At 37.0% G+C, this 18339-nt stretch overlaps 1 protein-coding gene and 1 non-coding gene across 22 annotated transcripts in view; both read right to left on the bottom strand.

Annotated features, from left to right (window-relative positions):
- Nucleotides 1-18339, bottom strand: part of LMLN (leishmanolysin like peptidase) — a 112550-nt gene that overhangs the window by 61868 nt on the left and 32343 nt on the right. For 18 of the 21 annotated variants that reach the window (XR_008624980.1, XR_008624984.2, XR_008624981.1 and 15 more), the window contains 3 exons: nucleotides 14437-14544; nucleotides 11410-11486; nucleotides 7602-7712 (listed from right to left, as the gene is read on the bottom strand). Coding sequence is in view for 7 of the 21 variants with exons in the window: in XM_055110832.2 (XP_054966807.1) it covers nucleotides 7602-7712; nucleotides 11410-11486; nucleotides 14437-14544 (296 nt within the window). In the remaining 14 variants the exon portion in view is untranslated. The remainder of the gene's footprint in view (nucleotides 1-7601; nucleotides 7713-11409; nucleotides 11487-14436; nucleotides 14545-18339) is intronic. The other 3 variants (XM_063602683.1, XM_034958048.2, XM_063602682.1) reach the window with 1 other exon arrangement.
- Nucleotides 16025-16133, bottom strand: LOC112439360 (U6 spliceosomal RNA). Its single transcript, XR_003027658.1, has one exon. It is a non-coding gene; the product is annotated as a U6 spliceosomal RNA (small nuclear RNA).

The following is an 18339-nucleotide window of genomic DNA, read 5'->3' as shown; positions in this document are numbered from 1 at the left end:
CATTCTCAGCAAACTATCACAAGGACAAAAAAACAAACACCGCATGTTCTCACTCATAGGTGGGAATTGAACAATGAGAACACATGGACACAGGAAGGGGAACATCACATACCAGGGACTGTTGTGGGGTGGGGGGAGAGGGGAGGGATAGCATTAGGAGATATACCTAATGCTAAATGACAAGTTAATGGGTGCAGCACACCAACATGGCACATGTATACATATGTAACAAACCTGCACATTGTGCACATGTACCCTAAAACTTAAAGTATAATAATAAAAAAAATAAAAAACTGATATCAAGATAAGACCATATCTTGGGCCATAAAACAAACCTGAACAAATTTAAAAGAACTCAAATCATACAGCATATATTCTCCAAATACAATTCAACAACAAAAAATAACAGAAAAATTTCCAAATATTTGTATACTAAACAACACACTTCTAAATAATCGATGGGTCAAAGAAGAATCTCAAAGAAAAATTTTTAAAAATACATTGAACTGAATGAAAATAAAAATATAATATATTGGAATTTGTGAGATAAAGCTAAAGAAATGCTAAGGGGAAAATTTATAGCAACAAATAGCTACATTAGAAACAGGAAATATCTCAAATCAATAATCTCAAAAATCAAGATTAAGAAGAGAAAAATAGGCCAGGCACAGTGGCTCACGACTATAATCCCAGCACTTTGGGAGGCCGAGGTGGGCCGATTGCTAGAGCCCAGGAGTTCAAGACTAGCCTGAGCAATACAGTGAAACCCTGTCTCTACAAAAATACAAAAATGTAGCTGGGTGTGGTGGTGTGTGCCTGTAGTCCCAGCTACTCGAAAGGCTGAGGAGAAAGGTTTGCTTGAGCCCAGGAGGTCAAGGCTGCAGTGAGCCTCATGATCGCACCCATTGTACTCAAGCCTGGGCAACAGACCTTGTCTTTAAAAATAAAACAAAACAAAAAACGCTGGGTGTGGTGACTCACACCTGTCATCCCAGCACTTTGGGAGGCCAAGGCATGCAGATCACTTGAGGTCAGGAGTTCAAGACCAGCCTGGCCAACATGGTGAAATCCCTACTAAAAAATACAAAATTAGCAGGGTGTGGTGGTGTGCACCTGTAGTCCCAGCTACTTGGGAGGCTGAGGCAGGAGAATTGTTTGAACCCGGGAGGCGGAGGCTGCAGTGAGCCAAGACTGTGCCACTGCACTCCAGCCTGGGCGACAGAGTGAGACTCCATCTCAAAAAATAATCATCATCATAATAATTAAATAAATAAACCAAAAACAAGCAGTGGGAAAGATATAGCAGGGAGCAGAAATCAATGAATTTGAAAACAAAAAAACAATAGAAGACATCAACAATACAAAAAGCTGGTTCTTTAAGATCAGTAAAATTGGCAAACCTCTAGAAAAAGATAAAGAGAACATGCAAAATTACCAATATCAGGACTGAAAAGAGATATCACAACAGACCCCATAGGATGGATATCCCATCCTCCATGATGAGATTATTTCACAGTGTATGCCTATATCAAAATATCTCATTTACCCCATAAATATATACACCTAGTATGTACCAACAAAAATTACAAATTAAAACAGACCCTACAGATGTCAAAAGAATAATAATGGAATACTACAAAAAACCCTATACACATAAACTTGATAACTTAGACAAAATGAACCAATTCCTCAAAAAACATGTTACCACAATTCATGCACTATGAAACAGATGATAAGAATAGCCCTGTAACTATTAAAGAAGTTTAATTCACAATAATTCACAATTTTAAGACTTCCAAAAGAGAAATCTCCAGGCCCAGATGTTTCACTGGAGAATGCTACCAAACACTTAGAGAAGAATTAACACCAATTTTGTACAATCTCTTCCAGAAAAATAGAAGAGGAGGAAAAACTTCCTAGTTCATTTTATAAAGCTAGTATTACTCTGATACAGAAACTAGACAAAGATGGTACAAAAAAGAACTTTTTTCTTTTCAAAGGAAATGATCAGAGATAAAGAGAGGAATTACAAAATGATAAAGGAATCAGTACTCTATGAAAATATAACAATCCTAAACATGTGTGCACCTAACTATAAAGTGTCAAAATATGTAAGTCAAAATGGATAGAACTGCAAGATGAAATAGATGAATCCATTATTATCACTGCAGATTTGAATATCCATTTCTCAGAAATGGACAGATGCAGCAGGCAGAAAATCAGTAAGGACATAGTTGAGTTCAACAGCACCATTAACAAACTGGATATAGCAGACTCTACAGACTACTTCAACCAAAAACAGCAGACAACAGATTTTTTTCAAGCTTACACGGTGCATTCACCAAGACAGACCACATTCTGGGCCATGAAACACACCTTAACAAATGTAAAAGAGAAATCATACCATGTTCTGCTCTCTTGCAACAATGGAATTAAACTAGAAATCAGTAACAGAAAGATAGCTGGAACATCTCAAAATAGCTGGAAATTAAACAAAGCACTTCTAAATTATACAGTGGTCAAAGAAGAAATCTCAAGAGAAAGTTAAAAATATTTTGAACTCGAAGTGACACAAGAGTTTTGAAGTAAAAGAGAAAAATATTTTGAACTGAATCAAAATAAAAATAAAGCATGATAAACACCTCATCATATACTGGGATTTATTCTTCAGAGTATTAGATAAATCATTTATTTATGTAGACATGCCCAGGATGGAGTGCAGTGGTGCAGTCATAGCTCACTGCAGCCTTGAGCTTCTGGGCTCAAGTGATCCTCCTGCTTCAGCCTTCTGAGTAGCTGGGGACTACAGGCATGTGCCACCATGCCCACCTCATTTTTGTATTTTGTTGTAGAGATGGGCTTTCGCCATGTTGTCCAGGCTAGTCTTGAACTCCTGGGCTCAAGCAATCAGCCTGCCTCAGCCTCCCAAAGTGCTAGGATTACAAGTGTAAGCCACCATGTCTGGCCATAAATAATAATTTAAATCAAGTCAATATTAAGTATGACAGGAGAGCCCATTATTTGCTCATTTAGTAATAATTATTATGTATTTCATAAATTTTCTTCTTACTATTATTTTTTAAATCTCTCTTACTGGAAGGATATACCTGTTTTTCAAAATGTGTCAGATTTGAAAAAGATCAAGTTTAACTGACATAATATAATTGTTCTGAGAGCCATACTGATTAATTAAAGGTAAAATAATTGGGGAAAAAAGAGAAAACTCCAGATCTATATTCGTCACAAATATAGAAACAAAAATCCACAACAAAATAATAGTACATAGAATTCAGCAACATACAGAAATAATTATAAGCCATCACCAAGTGGGGTTTACTCCAGGAATGCAAGGGTGATTTAATATTTGAAAATCAACCAATGAAGTCCACCATATTAACAGGCGAAAAAAATCACTTGATTATGCATAGCAACTAAAGTAGAAAGAGCATTTGACAGAAGGCAATATCCATTCATGATTAAAGCTCTCAGAAACACAGGAATAGACAGCTACTTTCTCAACTTGATAAAGAACATGTATAAAAAATCTGCAGCTAACATTATATTTAATAATGAAAGACTGAATGTTCTCTCCCATGTTTATGGATTGGAAAACTCAACACAGTAAAAATGTCAATTCTCCTCAAACTGACACACAGGGTTAATGCAGCTCCTAACAAAATCCCTGCAAGTCTTTTGGCAGATACAGACGAGATAATTGTAAAACGTAGATGGAAATGCAAAGGAACCAAAACAGCCAGAACAATTTTAAAATAGTGGAAAGAATCAGTCTACCCAATTTCAAGACTTATTAAATAATTACAGTAATTAAGGACTGTGTGTTATTGGTGAAGGCATGGACACATGGATCACTAGAACAGAACGGAAAACACAGAAACAGATAGAAACAGATCACCACAAATACACCCAACTGATGGTTTCTGCCAAAGGCACAAAAGCAATTCCATGAAGGAAAGATAGCCTTTTCAACAAATGGTGCTAAAGCCATTGCCTATCTGTACACAAAGAAACAAACCTTGATCTAAGTCTCCCACCTTATACAAAACTTAACTCAAATGAATCATGGACTTAAATGTAAAGTGTAAACTACAAAACTTTTGAAAAAAACATAAGAAAACTTTCAAGATCTAGAGCTTGGCAAACACTTCTTAGACTTGACATCAAAGACACAGTAAGAGGATAAACTGATATTCTGGACTCCGTCAAAACTAAAAACATTTGCCCTACAAAAGCCCCTGTTAAAAGGACAAAAAGACAAGCTATGAACTGGGAGAAAATATTTGCAAACCACATATCTGACAAAGGACTACCACCCAAAATACCCAAAATACATGAAGAACTCTCAAAACTCAACAGTAAAAAACAATCCAATTAAAAAATTGGCTTTAGAGTGGCTCACGCCTATAATCCCAGGACTTTGGGAGGCTGAGGCAGGTGGATCACGAGGTCAGGAGTTCGAGACCAGCCTGGCCAACATGGTAAAACCCCATCTCTACTAAAAATTCAAAAATTAGCCAGACATAGTGGTACGTGCCTGTAGTCCCAGCTACTCTGGAGGCTGAGGCAAAAGAATTGCTTGAACCTGGGAGGCAGAGGTTACAGTGAGCCAAGATTGCGCCACTGCACTCCAGCCTGGGTGACGGAGCAAAACTCCATCTCAGAAAAAAAAAAAAGACAAAGAGACAATTTGCCAAAGAGGATATATTATCAGTGAGTAAGCACACGAAAAGAGGTTCAACATCATTAGCCGTTAGGGAAACACAAATTAAAACCAAAATAAAATATCACTACGCTCCTATCAGAATCGATTAAACAAAAAATTGTGACAACGCCAAATGCTGGCAAAGATGTGGAGAAACTATATCACTTACACGTCACTGTCAGGAATTAAAAAGTTTGGCATTTTCTTACAAAACTAAACCTGTAATTACTTAATGAGCCAGTAACTGCATTCCTGGCACTTTTTCTGGAGAAATAAAGATATATGTTCACACACAAACCTGTACATAAATGTTCACAGCAACTTCATTCATAATAGCCCAAAACTGGAAACAATCCAGATGTCCTTCAAAGTGTGAATGTTTAAACAAACTGTGGTGTATCATACTGCGGAATATTAACCAGCCATGAAAAGTGAAATTATTGATACATACAACAACCTGGATGAATTTCCAGAGAATTATGCTGAGTAAAAAAAGCCACACTCAAAAGTTCACATACAATATGAATTCATTCATGTAACATTTTTGTTGTTGTTGTTGCTTTCTCTTTTTTGAGACAGAGCCTCACTCTGTCACCCAGGCTGGAATACAGTGGCGCGATCTTGGCTCACTGCAACCCCTGCCTCCTGGATTCAAGCTGTTTCCTTGCCTCAGCCTCCTGAGTAGCTAGGGTTACAGGTGCCCACCACCACGCCTGGCTAATTTTTATATTTTTAGTAGAGATGGGGTTTCACTATGTTGGCCAGGCTGGTCTTGAACTCCTGACCTCAAGTGACCCACCCGCTTCGGCCTCCCAAAGTGCTGGGATTACAGGTGTGGACCAGCCTGGCCAACAAGGAAAAATCCCATCTCTATTAAAATTACAAAATTAGCCGGGAGTGGTGGCGCACGCCTATAATCACAGCTATTCAGGAGGCTGAGGCATGAGAATCGCTTGAACCTAGTAGGTAGAGGTTGCAGTGAGCTGAGACTGCGCCACTGCACTCCAGCCTGGGCAACAGAGTGAGACTCTGTCTCAAAAAAAAAAAAAAAAGAAAAAGAAAAAGAAAAGAAAAATTCAGGGAAAAAATGATGGTTGCATCTGTACTGAACATGGGCACTTTTCTTCTTTGTCATTTTTCCCTAAACAATATAGTATAACAACTATTTCCATAGCATTTATATTGTATTATGTATTATAAATAACCCAGAAGTAATTTAAAGTATACAGGAGGATATACATAGGTTATATGCAAATACTATTCCATTTTATATAAGAAACTTTTACATAAGCATCTATGGATTTTGTTATCTAGGGGGGTCCTGGAAGCAATCCTCCATGGTTAAAGAACAACTGTATATATACATGTATGATATATATCTGTATAGATGATATATAGATAGATGTCAAACTTACTATGTATGATATGTATCTATATAGATGATATATAGATAGATGTCAAAATTACTATGTATGATATATATCTGTATAGATGATATATAGATAGATGGCAAACTTACTATGTATGATATATATCTGTATAGATGATATATAGACAGATGGCAAACTTACTCTGTATGATATATATCTGTATAGATGATATATAGATATATATCATCTATATATATCTATGTCAAACTTACTCTGTATGATATGTATCTGTATAGATGTCAAACTTACTCTGTATGATATGTATCTGTATAGATGATATATAGATAGATGTCAAATTTACTCTGTAGGATATGTATCTGTATAGATGATATATAGATGTCAAACTTACTCTGTATGATATATATCTTTATAGATGATATATAGATAGATGTCAAATTTACTCTGTATGATATGTATCTGTATAGATGATATATAGATAGATATCGTCTATATATATCTATGTCAAACTTACTCTGTATGATATGTATCTGTATAGATGTCAAACTTACTATGTATGATATATATCTGTATAGATGATATATAGATGGCAAACTTACTATGTATGATATATATCTGTATAGATGATATATAGATAGAGGGCAAACTTACTATGTATGATATATATCTGTATAGATGATATATAGATGGCAAACTTACTCTGTATGATATATATCTGTATAGATGATATATAGATAGATGGCAAACTTACTATGTATGATATATATCTGTATAGATGATATATAGATGTCAAACTTACTCTGTATGATATATATCTGTATAGATGATATATAGATATATATCATCTATATATATCTATGTCAAACTTACTCTGTATGATATGTATCTGTATAGATGTCAAACTTACTCTGCATGATATGTATCTGTATAGATGATATATAGATGTCAAACTTACTATGTATGATATGTATCTGTATAGATGATATATAGATGTCAAACTTACTCTGTATGATATATATCTGTATAGATGATATATAGATAGATGGCAAACTTACTCTGTATTTTTTAAAAGCTTGCTAGGTGATTATAATATGCATCTGGATTTGGAAACCCCTATTCAAAAGTGCCTTTTTTTTGATACTGAATCAATATTTGCATCTATGTTTACAGGTGCATTCTCTGAAGAAAACACCACAAATGACAGAGGAAACAAAAGGTTTGTAAAATATATATATTTATGAGTTCTAATAAGCTGAATAGAAATGTTCATGGCTGTGGGCCCTTCACTGTGGATTCCTTTAGTATATGATTAAAAACTACTTACAGCTACTTCTCACTATATTATTACCAACCAACTATAGATGGTTTTCTATATATTTTAAAATTGAACTGCTCAGACTACATTTTGAAAATAGCATTTTAGGCTTAGGATAAAGAATAAAGTCAGAAAGGAACTGTGTAATCAATGACACTGTGAGGAAATGCATTCTTACTTTTGTCTCTGCTGATCAATCCAGAATTTACAGCTCTTCCTGACAAAGTCACAGCCCATTCCTCGGCCCCAGTCTAACTTCTCAGCCATGCTGTAATTTGCTTTATACCAGCTGTGGAATAATTCAAACAAAGCAATTTTTACTGCTGTCCTTTTAAAAACAACTCTAGCATAACAATTGAGAATCTCAACAATGAGCACATTAGGACCTTAAGAAAGATTTTGGAGGCCAGAGGCCATCACTGTAAGTGATCATTCACAACGTTCTTGCCGCACAGGGACTGCTACACAGGGATTCCATAACCAGGCTTATGATGGAGGTATTAAATACTTTTATACTTTGACATAAGTATAAAATTTCTATTGTAATTTTCACTTTATTTTATTTTGAGACAGGGTCTTGCTCTGTCACCCAGGCTGGAGTGCAGTGGCACAATCCCAGCTCACTGCAAGCTCTGCCTCATGGGTTCAAGTGATTCTCCTTCCTCAGCCTCCCAACTAGCTGGGACTACAGGCATGCACCACCATGTCTGACTAATTTTTGCATTTTTAGTAGAGACGGGGTTTCACTATGTTTGCCACACTGGTCTCAAACTCCTGATCTCAGGTGATCCACCCGCCTTGGCCTGCCAAAGTGCTGGGATTGCAGGTATGAGCCACTGTGCCCAGCCTATGTCCAATACTTTTTAAATGTCCTAGCTGGGCGCAGTGACTCACACTTGTAACCCCAGCACTCTGGGAGGCTGAGGCGGTTGACCATTTGAGGTTGGGAGTTCGAGACCAGCCTGGCCAACATGGTGAGACCCTGTCTCTACTAAAAATACAAAAAGTTAGCCAGGTGTGCAGTGGTGTGTACTTATAGTCTCAGTTACCTGAGAGGCTGAGGTGGCAGGATCACCTCAGCCCAGGATCATGCCACTGCACTCCAGCCTGGGAAATAGAGTGAGACCTTGTCTCAAAAAAAAAAAGTTCTAGTAAGAGAAAAAAGAAAGCACTGATTGAGTTTCCAGACAAATTTAATTGAAAGCAATCAATTTGTTTTAGTTTTTATTTATTTTTAGAGACAAGATTTGCTTGCAAAAGTTATAAAATTATACAAAATAGTCTCTTACCTGTGTGTATTATATTTTGTTCCTTTAGCATTATCAAAACAGTAAATAAAAACATAGGCTGAGGGCTGGGCGCAGTGGCTCACGCCTGAAATCTCAGTACTTAGTGAGGCCAAGGTGGGTGGATCACTTTAGCTCAGGAGTTTGAGACCAGCCTGGGCAACGTGGCGAAACCCCATCTCTATAATAAAAAATAATAATATTGAAAAAAATAGGCTTGAAAGTTGGGGAGATAAGAATTATCCCCTCCACTTGTACCACCTTACTACAAAATCAAACAAATGTGTAATGTAGCATCTTCCAAAACTTCTCTCCTGTCAACGAACAAAACTCTCACTCAGACAGAAACTGAAGGAGTCGCGGTGCTCCAATGCCAAAATGCCTGCAACTTCTGCAACTACAATGTGAGTTACGTTACTAGCTAACTTGGTATCGCAGCAAGGTCAAACTGTCCAGATAGTGACAGGTGCCCCTAATGTTGTGCACTAGCAATTATTGTAGCAGTGCTCAGGTTCAGAAGCTCTTAGCCCTATGAATAAAATGTGGAGTAAGTAGACTCCTTTGTGAAGGTACATGTCGATGAGCGCAGAATATCTTATCAGCGCTGTTATTCCATCCCCAGGTGGGCACTCCAGCTACACATCATGAGACCTTCCTGATAACCGTTTCTTTGCAGCTCTTTCTGTATTAGCAGTCAACAGTTCCTAAGCATTTGTCACATGGTAGGCACTTTGTTAAATGAAGGCTACAGTAGTGAATCAATAAACAGAACCTGCTCTCATGAAGATCATAATCTAGTAGGGAAGACAGATACTAAAAGAAAACATTTGAAGTGTGATGAATATTCCAAAGGAGAAGTATATGATGCTAACAGGAACACAGTAACAGAAAAACCTACATTAGTCTGAAGAATTTGGGAAGGTTTTTCTGAGGAAGCAACTTTAGCTCAACTCAGAAGGATGAGCACTAGTGAGGGAGTAGAGGGGGCATTAGAAACAGAGAGTTTCTGAGTATTAGTGAGTTGTCAAACCAACGTAGCGGATCTTGATTAACATTTCTTTCTCTCTCTTTAAAAACTAAAAACTAAAAATAAAAAATAATAATAAAAATAAAAACTCAGTACAATAAAGGACTGCACTGTAGGTGGTCAGGGTAAGTACTGTTTCATGAAGCCTTAGCTCAGGTTTTTATATGATGCTCACACTTAGTTGGCACTCACAGTGTGCCAAGCGCTGTACTAAGAGCTTTACAGATATTTACTCATTTAAGTCTCATAAAACTCGATGAGATATGCTGGGCACGGTGGCTCACGCCTGTAATCCCAGCACTTTGAGAGGCCGAGGTGGGCAGATCACCTGAGGTCAGGAGTTCCAGACCAGCCTGGCCAACATAGCGAAACCCCATCTATACTAAAAATACAAAAATTAGCCGGGTGTGGTGATGCACGCCTGTAGTCCCAGCTACTCAGGAGGCTGAGGCAGGAGAGTCGCTTGACCCTGAGAGGTGGAGGTTGCAGTGAGCCAAGATCACACCACTGCACTCCAGCCTGGGTGACAGAGCAACACTCCGTCTCAAAAAAAGAAAGAATAACCTCTATATGTTTAAATGCTTTTGCCTCTTTCACCTCTCAACAGTGAAGGTAGTGTCAACAATTTTCATGGTTTTAATAGCACCTCTACCATTAATTTTCAAATTTGATTCAATTTTCTAATTTTCTCTCAGACTGTCTCAGAAAGAGTAAGAGGTAACAATGCTTCTACTAAAGCAGCTTTCATTTTTTTTATATGTAGGGGTTGTATAAAAGATTTCATTTAAAAGCAGTATTTCTGCCAGGCGTGGTGGCTCATGCCTGTAATCCCAGCACTTTGGGAGGCCAAGGCAGGAGGCTTGCTTGGGCCCAGGAGTTTGGGACCAGCCTGGGCAATAGAGTGAGACCTTGTCTCTACTTAAAAAAATAAACAAAACAGTATTTCATGGCTTTACCTGAAAGTTCCACTGTTTTATAAAAAACCAGTCATTTAAAAATTGTTTAGTCTTTCCTTCATAATTTAAAAATTGTTTAGTCTTTCCTTCATAATTTAAAAATTGTTTAGTCTTTCCTTTATAATTTAAAAATTGTTTACTCTTTCCTTCATATGGGCTCAGCCCCTGCTTATTCGAAAACAAATCATATCAGGGATATGTCCTAATTATTACTATGTCTCGGGGCCTCAAACATTTATTGAGGCCAGGTGAGGTGGCTCAGGCCTGTAATCCCAGCACTTTGGGAGGCCAAGGTGGGTGGATCATTTGAGCCCAGAAGTTTGTGAACCTGAGCAACATGACAAAACCCCGACTCTATTAAAAATACAAAAAGTTAGCCAGGCATGGTGGCATGTGCCTGTAGTCCCAGCCACTCAGGAAGCTGAGGTGAGAGGATTGCTTGAGCCCGGGAAGTCCAGGATTAGTGAGTCCAGATTGCCACTGCACTCCAGCCTGCGCAACAGGAGTGAGACCCTATTTTAAAACCAACAACAAAAGTATTTATTGAATGAATGAATGGAGTTGGTATGAATAACGGACAGCTAACTGTACAAGATTCAAATAATTAATAAGTATATTTTGCTTCAGCATAAAATGTCAGCATTTTCTTAAGCTATAAGCTCAGTATTAATTTCATTTTCATAAACAATTCATATCCTCTTGTCACAGCTGTCTTACCCGGTGTCCTCCATTAATGCCAGAGTGATTCGAGAGAGTACTCGATTCTGAGTGTGAGAACCAGTCATCGCTTCATTCTGAAAATCACCAACAGAGTTTAATTAGACTAGATTCTCTGCAACTCCTAATATTTTCTGCAATTCCTCTGATATACATATTTAAAATGTTTCAATTGTGAGAGGCTGACAAGACATTCACTTAAAAGTGGTGAAATACATAAACCTTTAAGATGACTAGACTGAACCTTGAAGTGAAATCTATTTTCTGCCCTAAGTGCTTCCATTGTGTTCAATTCCCTTGGAATGGCAGGCAGCTGGCATTTAGAACTCTGTGATGAATGAAGATAAATCTATACGGAAACAGAAATACTACAGAAATATTATACTCTCCAGGTAAAGCAAAGTGGGTGATTGAGGCAAATGCACAGATAATTTGGGGTCAGGGAGAACAGCTGTCTGAATTACACTGAAAATGTTTTCATCACCTTCAACTCTGTGATCACAGAAACATGTGTAACATGCAAAACAAGTGGGACAGAATCATGGGGTAAAAGGACTTCCTTGAAAGGTCTAAAATATCATCATGCTCTACCATCTACCCAATATTTTAATTCACATCATACAATTCCTATCAGGAGGTCACCTAATGATGAGGACTTCACTGCCTCTTACAGAGCTTATTTCATCTTTGGACAGTTCTGAGTGTTCTTTAAATCTTTCCATTGAACACCAGGTGGCCATCTCAAGTACTGTGATACCATGCTTTAAAAAAAAAATAGTTCAAGGGCACAAAGTTGATTTGAGAGAAGTTAATGAAATTACTACTCTCAGCGCTTCTGCTGAAAAGCACAAACATTTTCATTTCTGGCCAATCTACAGCTTTCTAAAGGGAGTCACTTAAGAAAATTTCTTAAGGAAAAAAAAACCACACTTCCCATGGGAGGAATAAATGTACGTCCCTTCCATAAGTTTCCATCATTGTTACTCTGTGGTCACCTAGACAAGAACAGTAATCACAAGCACTAATTTCATTCTTTCCAGAATTGTATTAACTTTAGGCATGATGTATATAAGCTGCAACTATCTATTTAAGCAGATCTCTAAAAATAAAAAAGATACTGGTTCCTATTTGGGACATCATCTTTCTAAGCCAGGCTGGTCCTCCCATCTGTCTATTGTGGTCTTGTGCTCTGGTACTTGAGGGGAGGGAGAGAGGCACAGATGACAGCCCTTCCACTGCTATGTGGAGCCCAAGAGGAATGCCTGGTTCTACTGCGCTGGCACGCTGTGTATTCCTTCTAATATCCTTCTCGAAGGGAATCTTTTCTCAACATGGCTTGATTAGGTCCTGTGAGTTTGACTGCTTAGTTGAATCTAAAAACACCACCTGAAACCCCATCCTGGGTATCACAGATATAAATAAGTTGCTCATTACATTTTCTAAAACACAAAATTTAAACCATGAACTGTGTTCATTAACACAGAACTGTTATGCTACATTCATATAGAAAAAATGAGTAGATCCAAGTATACAGTTTATTCTGTGAAAGCATGTGTTTCTGCGATGTGAATGAACTCATGTGAAATTCGTAAATAAGGGAATGGCATCAGTATAACAAGGAATCATGTTGGTTCATTGATTTTTCCCTGCATGTGAGTATTTTGTGATGAGGCCTAAACACCAAGTATACTAAGACAGCCAAACACAGCAACACAAAAATGCTGTACTGTGTATAATGTGCTGCTCGGTGTAGCCAGCAGCTCTGTGTGCAAGTGTTTACTGTGTGGTTCTCACAAGTCTATGTACATTTTACCCCTGTCCTCAGTACTCAGATTTACAATCCCTCATCCAGCTACCATGGGTTATTACTACTGCTGATGTTGAAGGTAAAGAAATGCTAGAGTAGCCAGGTGCGGAATGCATGCCCGTAACCCCACACTTTGGGAGGCTGAGGCGGGTGAATTGCTTGAGTCCATGAGTTTGAGGTCAGCCTGGGCAACATGGTGAAACCCATCTCTACTGAAAGAACAAAAAGAAAATTAGCTGGGTGTGGTGGCACCTGCCTGTATTCCTAGCTACTCAGTAGGCTGACGTGAGAGAAGCATTTGAGCCCAGGAGATTGAGGCTGCAGTGAACTGAAATCATGCCACTGTACTCTAGCCTGACCAAGTGGAGTGAGACAGAAAGAAAGAAAAGAAAGTTAGAAGAAAAGGAAAAAGAAAAAGAAAAGTAAAAGGAAAGGAAAAGGAAAAAGAAAAGGAAAGAAAGAGAGAAAGAAAGAAGGAAAGAAACAAAAGAAAAGAAAAGAAAAAAGAAAACAAAAGAAAAGAACGAACAAATGAACACACAGACTAGAGTAAGCTGGGTGCAGTGGTGTTTGCCTGTGATCCCAGCTACTTGGGAGGCTGAGGCAGGAGGACTGCTTGAGCCCAAAAGAGTTCGAGGCTGTAGTGTGCTATGATCATGCATGTGAATAGCTGCAGCACTCCAGCCTGGATGACACAGTGAGGCCCTGTCTCTAAAAAATATAAAAATTTTAATTAAAGAAATACTAGAGTAGATACAGGACTTCATTTATTGAAAATCTGATGTCTTTTTAAAATGGAGCTCATAGTTCTATATGACTTATTTGTTTCTGTTAGTGATCTGTTTACCTGTTTTTCCCACAAGTCTTGTTATTTCTAGTGTCCAATTTTGAAGAAAAAGGTTTTTCAGGAAAGCATACATTGCATTATAGCAGAAGCACCTATAGTGCCTTGTAAAAAGTGAAAAAAGTTGCATAAATATGTGAACCCATGAAAAAATAGACAATTCAGCATGTGTTTGCACACACATACATATGTAACATTTATGAAAGTATATACAAAAAAAGTAAGGAGTGATTGTATCTGGAAAGTGCATCTGGAGAGCTGAAGGGGTAAAGCGACGTAAACATTTTTCAGTTTATAACCTGCTTGAATAACTTTTACCATAATTATGAAATATTTTCATTAAATAAAGTCTAGGAAAATTTAAAAACAAACTGACCTCTAATAACCTTTTTTCCCAATGGTTGAGCTCAGTGCCCATACCACCTTGATTTTCAAGTTCCATTCCCTCTAGAACTGGACAATCAAAATGTTTTCGTGCTTCCTCCTAAGAACCAGAGAAAAAATCAGAAACAAATATGGTACAAAAGTACCATAAGATAATGGCAAACTTTTCATCACATGAATAGAATAAGTTAACATTAAAGAATTACTTCGTTGAGAAAGAAGAATTTCTTTTTAAAATATGGTTTTTAATATAACTAAATATTTTAATGCAGTCACACTCTTCTTTGCTAGGAAATTACTACTTCTCTTAGTATCTTCTCTCTGAAGATTTTCACTTTTGTAACATATAGCTAAAAAATGTTATAGACTAGGATGATTGACAGTTGTAACTCATGTCAATAACAATTTAAAATTTTTTATTTTATTTTAAATTGACAAGTTATAACCATATATATTTATGGAGTACAGAGTGATGTTATGATTTATGAATACAATGTGAAATAATTATATGGAGCTAATATAGCCATCATTTCAAATACTTTTTTTTGTGAGAATATTTTAAATTTACTCTCAGTAATTTAAATCTGTGCAATACACTACTATTGACCATATTCACCACACTGTGCAACAGATCTCAAAAAAAAAGAAAAAAAAAGTGTTACTCCCATCTGTGATTTTGTACCCTTTGGCCATCACCTTACCATCTCCCCCCACCCCAGCCTCTATAACCACTACCCTCTGCTTCGGGGTTCAATAGTTTTAGATGTCACGTGAAATGTGAAAACATTAGGTATTTGTCTTTCTGTTCCTTTTTTAGCATCAGTTCTCCAGTTTCACCCATGTTCTTACAAATGACAAAATTTCCCGCCTTTTTAAGGCTGAATAGTATTCCATTGTGTTAGTGGTGTCAACTTCCTGTGCAGTCCAATATCTGTGTATAACTGTTGATTTCCCCATAACTTAACTATTAATAGCCTACCATGGACTAGAAGCCTTACCAGTAACTGCACAGTCAATTCTCACATATATTGTATATTGTATGTATTATGTGATGTATTCTTACAATGAAGCTAGAGAAAATAAAATGTTATAAAAATATCATCAGTAAGAGAAACGATATTCACTATTCATCAAGTGGAAGTGGGTCCTCATAAAGGTCTTCATCCTTGTCTTCACGTTGAGGAGGAGGAAGAGGAGGGGGTGGTCTTGCTAAGGGGTGGCAGAGGTGACAGAGAGTCCACAAGTAAGTGGACCTGAGCAGTTCCAACCTATGTTGTTCAAGGGTCAATTGTGTATAACACACTTTCTTTACCCACTCATCTGCTGATGGACACTTAGGCTGATTCTGGAATGTGGCTGTTGTAAATAGCGCTGCAGTGAACACAGGAGTGCAAACATCTCTTTGACAAACTGATTTCAAATCTGTTGTGTAAACATGGAACAAGGATTGTTGGAGCATATGGTAATTCTATTTTTAGTTTTTTGAAGAACTTCCAGTTTTCCATAATGGCTGTACTAATTTATACTATCTCCACATCCTCACCAACACTTCTTATCTTTTGTTTCTTTTCTTTTCTTTTTAAAATATGGAATGCTTCATGAATTTGCATGTCATCCCTGCACTGGGGCCATGCTAATCTTCTCTGTATCATTCCAATTTTAGTCTTTGTGCTGCCAAAGCGAGAGCTCTTTTGTCTTTTTGCTAACAGTCATCTGATAGACATAAAATGACATCTCATTGTGCTTTTAATTTTCATTTCCCTAAGGATTAGTAATGTTGAGCATTTTTTCACGTACCTGTTCACAATTTGCATGTCTTCTTTTGAGAAATGTCTATTCAGGTCCTTGGCCCATTTTTTTAAATGGGCTGTTTGTACACAGCTGTTTGCATTTCTTGCATATTTTGGATATTAACGCCTTTTCTGATGTATGGCTTGCAAATATTTTCTCTCAGTTTCTAGGCTGTCTCTTCACACTTTTGTTTCCTTTGCTGTGCAGAGGCTTCTGCGTCTGATGTAATCCCATTTGTCCGTTTTTATTTTTGTTGCCTGCACTTTGAGGGTCCAATCCAAAAACTCATTGCCCAAACCAATGTCATGTAGTTGTCCCCTTATGTTTTCTTCTAGTAGTTTTACAGTTTCTGGTCTTAAGTTTATTTAATATGTTTGGAGTTGGTTTTTGTATATATGGTGTGAGATAAAGGTCAAATTTCATTCTTCTGCATATGGATATCCAGTTCTCCCAACACCATTTATTGAAGAGACTTTTTCCCATTGTGTATTCTTAGCACCTTTATTAAAAATCAATTAACCATAATTGGTTAATCATAATCAAGTCAATAAATTAATCATAATTTATTCTGTTCCATTCATCAATGTGCCTATTTTTATGCCAGGACCATGACATTTTAATTACTATGCCTTTGCAGTACAGTTTGAAATACCGCAAAGCTGGAGGCATCACACTGCCTGAACAGCTTTGTTCTTTTTGCTCATGATTGTTTTGGCTATTTTTTCTTTTTTTTGGTGTGTTTGTGGTTCCATATGAATTTGAGGATTTTTTTTCTACTTCTGTGAAAAATGACATTGGAATTTTGATAGGGATAGCACTGAATCTGTGGACTGTTTTGGGTAGTATGGACATTTTAACAATACTAATTCTTCTACTCCATGAACACGGGATACCTTTATATTTATTGTGTCAATTTCTTTCACCTAGTTTTCAGTGTACAGGTCTTTTACTTCCCTGGTTAAATTTATTCCTAAGAATTTTTTTTTTGGTAGCTATTGTAAAAGAGATTGTTTTCTTGATTTCTTTTTCAGGTAGTTTTCTGTTAGTATATAGAAAACTACTAATTTTTGTGTGTTGATTTTGTATCCTGCAACTTTTACTGTATTTATTAATCCTCATAATTTTTTGATGGAGTCTCTAGGGTTTTCTATATATAAGATCATCAGCAAACAGCAACTATCTCACTTCTTCTGGTCCTATTTGGATGCCTTTTATTTATTTCTATGGCCTGACTGCTCTTGCGATGACTTCCAATACTATGTACAAGTGGTAAGAGTGTTCCAGATCTTGGAGGAAAGGCTTTCCATTTTTCACTAATGGGTATAAGATTGGTTGTGGGTGTCTCTTATATGGCCTTTATTGTGCTGAGGTATCTTCCTTTTGTACCTAATTTGGTCAGTTTTTTATCATAAAAAGATGTTGAATTTTGCTAAATGATTTTTTTGCATCTATTGAGATGATCATATGGTTTTTGTCCTTCATTCTGTCAGTGAGATGGATCACATTTACTGTTTTGCTATGTTCAGCCATCCTTGCATCCTGGGGATAAATCTCACTTGATCATGATGGATGACCTATTTAACGTGTTATAGAATTCAGCTTGTTAGTATCTTGTTGGAAAATTTTTGTACTTATGCTCACCAAGAATATTAGCCTGTAATTTTCTTTTCTTATGGCCTTGTCTAAATTTGTTATTAGAGTATTGCTGCCCTGGTAAAAAAAAGTCTGGAAGTAATCCCTCCTCTTCAATTTTTTGGAAAAGTTTGAGAAGGACTGGATTATTAGTTCTTCTTTAAACATTTGGTGAAATTCAGCAGTGAACCTGGTCCTGGGCTTCTCTTTGATGGCAGACTTTTATTACTGATTCAATCTCATTACTCGTTATTAACCTGTTCAGATTTTTTATTTCTTCATGATTCAGTCTTCATAAGTTGTATTTGTCTAGGAATTTGTTCATTTCTTCTAGGTTATCCAGTTTGTTGGTATATAATTGTTTATAACAGTCTCTCATGATCCTTTGTGTTTCTGTGGTATCAGCTGTAATGTCTCCTCTTTCATTTCTTATGTTATTTGCATCTTCTTAGTCTAACTAAAGGTTGGTCAC

This window comes from Pan paniscus, chromosome 2 (genome assembly GCF_029289425.2).
Source record: "Pan paniscus chromosome 2, NHGRI_mPanPan1-v2.0_pri, whole genome shotgun sequence".
In the NCBI taxonomy this organism is placed as follows: Eukaryota; Metazoa; Chordata; class Mammalia; order Primates; family Hominidae; genus Pan; species Pan paniscus.
The sequence above is the reverse complement of the archived record's forward strand: the minus strand, read 5'-3'. Positions and strand labels throughout refer to the sequence as shown.